Source organism: Ciconia boyciana, chromosome 1, assembly GCF_034638445.1.
Source record: "Ciconia boyciana chromosome 1, ASM3463844v1, whole genome shotgun sequence".
In the NCBI taxonomy this organism is placed as follows: domain Eukaryota; kingdom Metazoa; phylum Chordata; class Aves; order Ciconiiformes; family Ciconiidae; genus Ciconia; species Ciconia boyciana.
In genome coordinates this window covers 84,634,188-84,642,757 of record NC_132934.1, presented here as the reverse complement: position 1 = coordinate 84,642,757, position 8,570 = coordinate 84,634,188, and the positions used below count along the sequence as shown (strand labels likewise).

General features: G+C 40.6%; 1 protein-coding gene across 1 annotated transcript; it reads left to right on the top strand.

Annotated features, from left to right (window-relative positions):
• The first annotated feature begins 2,546 nt into the window (after positions 1-2,546).
• Positions 2,547-7,856, top strand: LOC140646550 (C-type lectin domain family 1 member A-like). The gene is made up of 6 exons (XM_072850666.1): positions 2,547-2,674; positions 3,784-3,873; positions 5,030-5,128; positions 5,385-5,539; positions 6,086-6,198; positions 7,129-7,856. Exons 1-6 carry the CDS (start codon positions 2,563-2,565, stop codon positions 7,250-7,252), a joined length of 693 nt encoding a protein of 230 aa, XP_072706767.1. The 5' UTR covers positions 2,547-2,562; the 3' UTR covers positions 7,253-7,856.
• The last annotated feature ends 714 nt before the right edge of the window (positions 7,857-8,570 follow it).

Here is an 8,570-nt window from a genome sequence, read left to right as displayed (position 1 = left end):
AGTAGATGCTGGTGCTCACAGGCTGAAATGCATTGTCAGCAAGGTGCTAAGTGATATAGTGCCAATCTGTGTTCACAGACACTGTCTGTAGAAAGCAACAAAGAAAAATACCCCTTCCCTGTGAAGGTCAGCCAATTTGCTAAAGAATTTGATGCTCATCTGTCCCTGGATCTTCCTTCTCTGTTTGTTCTTTCTATTTCAAATCAGAATCTTAAAACATTTAACCATTATAACATCTTTCACTGATATGCTTTTAAATCAGTGAAAAGTGACTAAAAGACTACAAGAAGGTGCCCAGGAGCACAGCCACAACGGCAGACATGGGACCATCTCTTTATCAGGAAGTGCTCCTTTGGAACCCTCTATCTTGTCCCCATATTCATACTTACGCCCTGCCAGGGCTGATTAGGGCACTACTAGAGGCAACTAACAGAAACTGTAGTAAGGGAAATCCCAGTTAGACACAAGGGGAACACTCTTCACAGCACAGGTGGCCACACACAGGAAGAAGTATCCAGAGAGGCTGGGAGATCATCGTCCTTGGAGACTGCGTGCACTCAACTGGACAAGTCCTTGAACAACTTCAACAGAGTTCAGAACTGCCCCAGCTTTAAACAGGAGGTTGAACCACATGACTTCCGGAGGTTCCTTTCAAACAATGGTACTTAAGACATAAGTCTTAAGACTTAAGACACCATGGTTCTGCCATGCATCTTTTCTTGGGCGTGCTGGGACTCCTTGACACAGGTCTCAGCTCTGGCTCATGCATCTCTAATGACAGGTTTCCAGTTACACAATCTCACTATCACCCTAGAGATTCACATCGCTCTAAGCCTGCCTGGTCTTTCCCACAGTATCTTCTGTCCTTAACGGGATCTTTCAACTGGTATTATTTTGTCCATGGAGCATGGTCCTTCACTCTGTCCCTGCCTTCACTTGGTCAGTTTTTGTATTTGTTTCATGTTAAATTAAATAAACCTCTACTCATCTGAAACATCTGAGGCAGCAGGTGAGGTGGCAACCTTTCAGAACCTTCTCTCTTGACATCATTACTTTAATACATCTTATGTTCTCCTGGTAGAGGAACTTCCAGAGGAAAAAGGGAAGAGTGCACAGCACTGTGCAGAAGGGCCAGCAAACTGTGAGCCAAGCTTTGCAAAAAGAAAAATGGGCTCCTACTGTAGTTGGGTGGTGCAGAGAATTTGAGTTACTAAAGAAAGTAGTATCAAGTCTGTTTCTCACTTTCTAAATTTTTCTCTTCAAGTTACAAGAAAGGGGAACAGAAGATGCTCTTTCAGGTGTTCGACTATTGTTCCCTTGGGCATTCTCCCCTAAAAATCATAGTGAGTCTTCCCTTCATATTCATAGATCACAGAGTCATGGAAAGATTTTATTTGGAAGGGACCTCTGAAGTCCATCTTGTCCAAACTCCTGATCAGCAGGTCTAATTTCAAAGCTGGATCAGATAAGCCCAGTCCCTGTCCAGTCAAGTTCAGAAAATCTCCAAGGACCGACCTGGGCACCTCTTCCAATATTTCACCACCCTAACTGTAACTTATGACCATTGTTTCTTGTTCTTTCACTATATACCTCTGAGATGTACTTCTATCTTCTCCACAGCCCCTTTATGCAGTGAGAGACTGCAATTGGATTCTCCTTAGCTTTCTCTTCTCCAGGCTGAACAAATCCAGTTGTCAGAGTCTGTCCCTATAAATCAAGTGCTCCAACTCCTAAGCATCTTGGTGGCTCTCCCCTTGACCAGTTTTAGTATTTATGTGTTTTATGGGATTTTTTTTTTTTTTTTTTGCTGGGGAGCCCAAAGCTGGACATAGTACTCTAGCTGCATACTCACAAGTGATGGAGAGAAGAGAATCATCACCTCCTTTGCCCTGTTAGCTACGTTCTTGCTAGGTCGGTCCAGTATGTGGTTAGCCTTTGCCACAAAGGCTCACTTCTCTTATTTGTTAAATCCTGTCTGTGTCTTTTTCCCCACACTCTGATTTCCCACTTCTTCCTCTGAGAAGATGACATTAGACTCTGGACAGCACCTCCTACCTCCTCTGTGTGATTAAATAGCTTCAGCAGCTATTTGCAGCTGCGAACTTTGCTCTCAAAGGAACACAGACACCTAGATTTTTAGCCCTTAACACTGAATAATGAAAAAGACACAGAGCTGAAGTTAGTCTGCCTCTGAGATGAATCAAAGGTGTTTGTTCTGGTTTAAAATGTGGACAGTTCAAAGGAGATGAAAGTCATGGAAGGCTAAATGGAAAAGAGGGGAACTACCAGGCCATATATTTACTGGGACTCATGTCATCCCTATGTGTCTCTAGACCTGGGGATGCAGACCCAGGCTGAGATGTGATGGGTGGGAAGAGAGGAGTTCTTCCTCTGAGGGAAGAAAAGGAGGAGTTAGACGTAACACTTGAATAAAATATCTTGCCTTAGGGCATTTGAAGTGTGACTCATTCTCTTATCCCCTCCCTCTTTCTGCTTTTCTTTTTGCTTCTCCTTCACAAATCATTCAGTCTGTCTTTTAAGAGGATCGTTATTGAACCACGAATGAGTTCTCAGATAATGCATACGAATACAGAGGGAGAGGATGGATACTCTCATTTAAATCACCTGCCACAGGATGCAGCCAGACACTACATGTCCCTGAACATCAACAAAGGTACGACTGACACTTGCTCTTTGAACTTTCTGCACTATGATAGACAATGAACACTCTCTCTTGTCCAGCTCAGTAAATAAGAAAAATATGTACTTATAGGTTTAATGCACTATTTGTATTGTTTTGTCTGACAAAAACCCAGCATGCATGAATGTGAAAATGCATAGAGTAGATCTGCTGCCATTACTTGCCCTAAATTTCTGTAGGAAAAGACAAGTGGCTTCAGGATCAAACTATGGAAGGTAGGAATCAGATTTAATGTGGTTAGTTTTATTTATTGTTTATTTATTATGATAGGAAATGGCTATAGAGACAGGACAATCTGACTGTAATAAGAAAAAAACTTTCACGTTTTGCCCTCTGGACCTCAATTTTTCAGAAAATGCTTAAGATTCATAGCCTTTAAGGCCAGAAGTGATGAGACAGCACCAGGCCTGAATGCATAGGTCATATCATTTCCTTTCTTCAAGACCCATACGTCCAGCTGAGCTAAACCATGTATGTCAAGACAGCATCCAGTCTTGAGTTAAATATTTCTTCATCTGAAAGGTCCATCATACTGCATTGCCATGACTGATTGGTGATGGTAACTTGGGAATTTTTGAATCCAGGGAAACCTCAGTGGATATTTTGGACTCCAGAATTTTCCTGAACTGGGCCTCAGCCTAGAGCTGGCATCTAGCCTGAGCACTGTGTGCCCTGAGAACAGGAAGGATTTGTGCAAAGTGTAAGATTGTATGCAAACACTTCCTTACTCTGTTCTGACAGAGCAGAGTAATACAGTACTGCCAAAGGAGAACAGGAGCATCACCTACTTCTAAGTCAAAGGATCACTACAATGTTTCATACTTTCATCATTTCTCAAAGGCAAGGAATCCCCTGCCTGTTCCATTTAAACCATGTCCAGTGTCCCCTTTCAAACAGACCTCTTTAACAGAGGCACCACACCTTCTTCTCAACTTGCATTTTGATTGATCCTTAAAATATAATACAGCCTGGAAGGAGAACTCTTTCGAGAGTCACCAGATGGCTCTTCATGGAAGGGTGGAGGGTTGGGAGTGCTGCTGAACATGGTGCCTGCCCTCAGATAAATTGTTGGTTTCTCCCAGGGCGCTCTCTTCCCTTTGCTGTATGGTGGCCAGCTATCTTCACTTTGTTTGCACTGTGCCTGGCCCTCACCATAGGAATTATAGTCCTAGGTAAGTGCTGAAATATACTGTGTTCCTTTATTCATATTAACACCTTGGGAATAACTGCACTGAAGAAAGGTGGCAGACTGACTGCAACAAGGACAGCCATAGCTCATCGTCCCCGCATATACTGTCCTTTCCTCTCCTCCTAATTGCCTGCAATGAACACTCTGCAGCTTGGTGCACATAATGCTTTGATGGAAGCAATGTTTTTAAGTCTGGACTTGTGCCCAGAGCAAGGATATAGAAGTCAAGATGATATATTTTGGGAAGAGTGGGAGGAATGGATTCCGTCCTCATCCATCTATTACTCATTTATTTGCTAATTTGAATTCAATTATAAAATTCAAATGTTGACTTTTATATATCAGTTTGTTGTTTCCCTTCTCCTCTTCTCCTGTTGTTCAAGTCTCTCTACTGGAATAGCAGTTCCTGTCTCATTCCTTTGATAAATCTTTCATGTTTGCAGACTACTGTCTTAAATTAGTTCATACTAGTATGTTAAAAATGGACATACTAGAAGCACTCAGATTCATGAGGAAATCCCACTTTTTCTGTCTGTTTCACTCAGTCATCCCAGTTTACCTGAGATGTCCAAGAGAACTGAAGACTCTCATACTTATATTAGCTGTTATTATCTGTGACATGACTGTATCTATACTTTCCATCACAGAGCCTGGACTTATAGTAATTCTGAGACGTTGCTACCAAAAGCCAGTATCTAAATACTGTTGAGGGAGATATATGAAAACACCCTCCCCACTTTCTTCAGAGAAGTTTTACCAACCTTTAAGAATAAAAGGTTTTTTCAACCTGAAGTACGTTTAGGATTTTAGTTTTTTTCAAAACTTCCTTTAAGATCAACATGATTATTTCAAGATAGTCCTTCCTAAGCATATTTTTTTGCATTATTTTAGTCTTTTATTAGGTAACCAAGTGGCCTGCAATGGCACTGTGATTAAACTGCATTTAAAATTTGGAAATCCCTTTATCCATCATTTTCTCATCTGCTGATGTCCTCACAATATGTGACACTGTAGCATCAGAGTTGCATATGAGCACGCTGTTGCAAAAAGTGAATTTGCAATACATGATGAAGCATGTATCATGCAGTAGCATCATCACAGCTTTTTTGTCTCATGAAGAATATCTTTATAAACTCCAGGTCTCAGAGGTTCTAAGGCACCTGCGGGACATAATGAAAACTTGCAAGGACTAAAGGAGAGATTGTGCTTGACGGGTGACGCAAACAGTAAGAACAATAGTAAGTAGAACTACTGCTCACACAGACTGAAATCTATGTGTTAGGCCTTATATCAGATTAAACAAGGGTGTTATATGCCATATCAGATTAAATGATAAATTTTAAAAAAAAGAAATAATGAGTGTAGATCTGACCCATAAAATGCCCATATACATTTCAGCTCTGCATAACTTTGACTTTCCAGGCCTATGCGTGTAGACTCCTCTACTCTTCCTTTGGCTGTTTATAAGGGACTGATGGTTTCTTTCTGTTCTAGGACCTGCATGTTCACTCTGCCCTGTAAACTGGAAATGGGTTGGAGGCGACACCTGTTTCTACTTTTCACAAAAGGAGGCCACATGGCAGGAAAGTGAAGACTTTTGCTTCTCCCAGAATGCCACCCTTCTTACGCTGAAAAGGAAAAGCAAGTTGGTATGGTTCCAATCATACTGGAATTTCTTTGCATTGGTATCAGCTATTCAAAACTCCTCACCAGTCAGCAAGTACCTCTTGATGTTACGTAGTAATAGAGATACTGTCCCCAAGGTCTGAGGCAATGCAGACTGCAGAGCATTTAACCACAAATGTGTAATGATGAGGTAGCTAGCAACACAGGATATTATTCAGCCAAACAGTGGACATGAGCGTCATGGATCCTGTGAAAGTTATAAGCAGTGAGTCTTTCATTCAGGAAATCTCTTTGAAGACTCTGAGAGAGAGGCCTCTAAAAAGAATTGTTGCCCTAGTCTTACATTTAGTAGAGATGCCAAACACAAAATATTCCTGTTTGCATGCCAAATAGAGACGTTGTCTCTTGGAAACTGTTATGAGGGCCTGATGAGCAGTTCAGAGAGTCATTGTCAAATTGCCTCCTTTGGTTCTTTCTTGATCACCTCCTCTCTCAACAGTAGTTGTTTAGGTACAGCAAAAAAAATACCCACAAGCTCCTTGGTGATAAAGGTTTTGCATTTTTTATAGATTAGCATATCTCAAATATCACAAAAACGATCTTACTGGATTGGATTGTCATACGGAGTTGATGGCTGGTCTTGGATAGATGATACGAAACTTTCTACAAAGAGAATGGACTGGTAAGTTTTCTAAACTTAAACAGTTGGTGGTTTTTAATCTCTTCTTGCACAATATCCTCCCTGTGCACTGAAGGAGGAGGAAACCAAAATTCCATTAATGGCAAAGCTTCAAGGCAGAATACAGCCACAGATGTATTTGGAGTTATAATACTCTTTTAGGTGTGGAGTCCCTGAAATAGAGAGAGTTTCAGAAAACTGGAAGCATGAGCAGGAGAAGGAGTCAACAAACCAGTGCAACCAGTGACTGCTCTCACTATTTAAACCCATTCACTTTATGAAACATCCCACAACTCTATAGGAAGCAACCCACACTTCCTTCAAGATAGCCTACCTCCTGCAAAGCCTGCCTGCACCAGCTTCTTCTTTACTAACCTTGGAGAAAAAAATTGAATTCCAATTCTGTTCTGTGTGAAGTGATCACTGTATGCAGTTATATGAGAGTCCTCTTCAGGGTCTGGAGAACCTTCTTCGAGTTGAAGATTCTCCAGTGCCTCCTTGGAAACACACACTCATTTTGTCTTGCAAACTCTTACACTTCCTGTGGCTAGTAGACATCAGGCAGAATGATCTGCCTGTTGTTCAGGCAGACCACTGCCTTTCAGTTTCCAGACCCAAATTACCACTATAGAAAGCAATGGTTGGAGTGACATAGCCACTGGTGAGGAACTAGTGCTATTTTCTGCTTTGATGATGCTCCATACGTAGGCTTTCTTTTTTACATCTTTGAGCTGAAGGCAGGTGGGAGAATGATCCTTCAGACTTGAATTATATGAGCTGTTATGTTCTTCAATATTTTGCATAAACCTTTATAAACCTTAAAATGACTAAGCAACTTTTGCAATAATGTATGATTGTCCAAAAGGGCTTTAGTTTTTTTTTTTTAATTTGTACGTAAGAGTTTTTAACAAGATGGTGTGGTTTTTTTTCTAGGATTGATTTGTCCTCTAAGCAAAACTGTGCATACCTGTTTTCTCGTAAGTCAAGAGTTTACAGTGAGAATTGTTATGAGAACTATCCCTGGATCTGTGAGAAGGCAGCAGTCCAGCTGATCTAAAAAGATTATCATCAGAAAAAGAACTGGAAGAGTATGAAGAAGATTTTGATATTGAGATTTTTCAAAGAAGGGGTGTAAAATAATGTTTAATACAAATTCAGAGCAGAGTCCATCTTTTCTTCCTAGTGTATTCACAAAAATATAAACATGGAAAAGAGATAGAAAGCCTTTGCAGATAAAAAGAACCAGCAATAATAAATATCTACATATCAGATATGAGACATTAGTCTCATTGTTCTAGTTCAGAAATGACTACCTTAGCGATGCTGACAATCTTAAGCATTACTTACAGCCAAAGAAATCAGAAGTGTAAAGGCCTGTGGGACCACTTATTGTCACTGATTGGAATTTCATACATATCCATTTCTACCAAGGCTCTCTCTTTAGTCCATTTGACCTTACTCAGATGATAAGTCTTCTCTCACTTCTATTTGTAAAGATATGCTAACCTCCAATAACTCTTAACTATTTCCAGCCCTCTTTTCAGCACACTAACTTTCAGTTATTCTATATTCCTCTAAAACTCCTCTACTCAAAGATATGTGGCTCCCTTGTTCACTGCTTGGCAGTGAAGCATCACTTGGCATCCTCATCCTCTTCTTGACTGCGTGTAGTATATAAATTTTAGATATGTTCAAATTTTACTTCCAGATAATAATGCTTTTCCTTTACATGCAATAATATGATCTTCCAGGAATGCCCAGAAGTCAGTGTTAAATGAGTTTTAATAAACAATATGCTATTATCATAATCACCATTGCAGTTATGCAGGGAGAATGGGAATAATGATTGGATTTTTCCAAGAACGCCATCTGAGGGCCATTAGTCTTCAGCTAACATAGAATATGTCCATCCCTTTACCTAATGCATCTCATCATATGAAAGGATGGATATGTGGCATGAATGGCTGCACTGATAGCTGGAATGCTGTGACGGTATTCAGAAAAGTATTAATTGCTGAATGGGGAACTGAATTTTCCGATGTATTGGAAACCACATATTTTTGGTACTATATATTAATTGTCTTTTGGAATGGATGATTTTCTAAATCTAAGTAACTATATCTGGTATATCTTGTTCAGTATCCTGAGGGGAGCAGGGTGGGGAAAAAGCAAGCTCACAATGCTGGACTTCAGGAGAGCAGACTTTGGCCTCTTCAAAGATCTGCTCAGGAGAGTCCCATGGGATAAGGCCCTGGAGGGAAGAGGGGCCCAATAAAGTTGCTTAATATTGAAGGATTACCTCCTCCAAGCTCAAGAGTGGTCTATCCCAACAAGTAGGAAGTCAGGCAGCAATGCCAGGAGGCCTACATGGATGA

Bases quoted from the DNA above. Each gene is read 5' to 3' on its own strand.
- LOC140646550 (XM_072850666.1), top strand. From the start codon at position 2,563: ATGAGTTCTCAGATAATGCATACGAATACAGAGGGAGAGGATGGATAC. The intron at 2,675-3,783 runs GTACGACTGACA...GGTTTCTCCCAG, and splicing joins GTCCCTGAACATCAACAAAG to GGCGCTCTCTTCCCTTTGCT. The intron at 3,874-5,029 runs GTAAGTGCTGAA...TATAAACTCCAG, and splicing joins CATAGGAATTATAGTCCTAG to GTCTCAGAGGTTCTAAGGCA.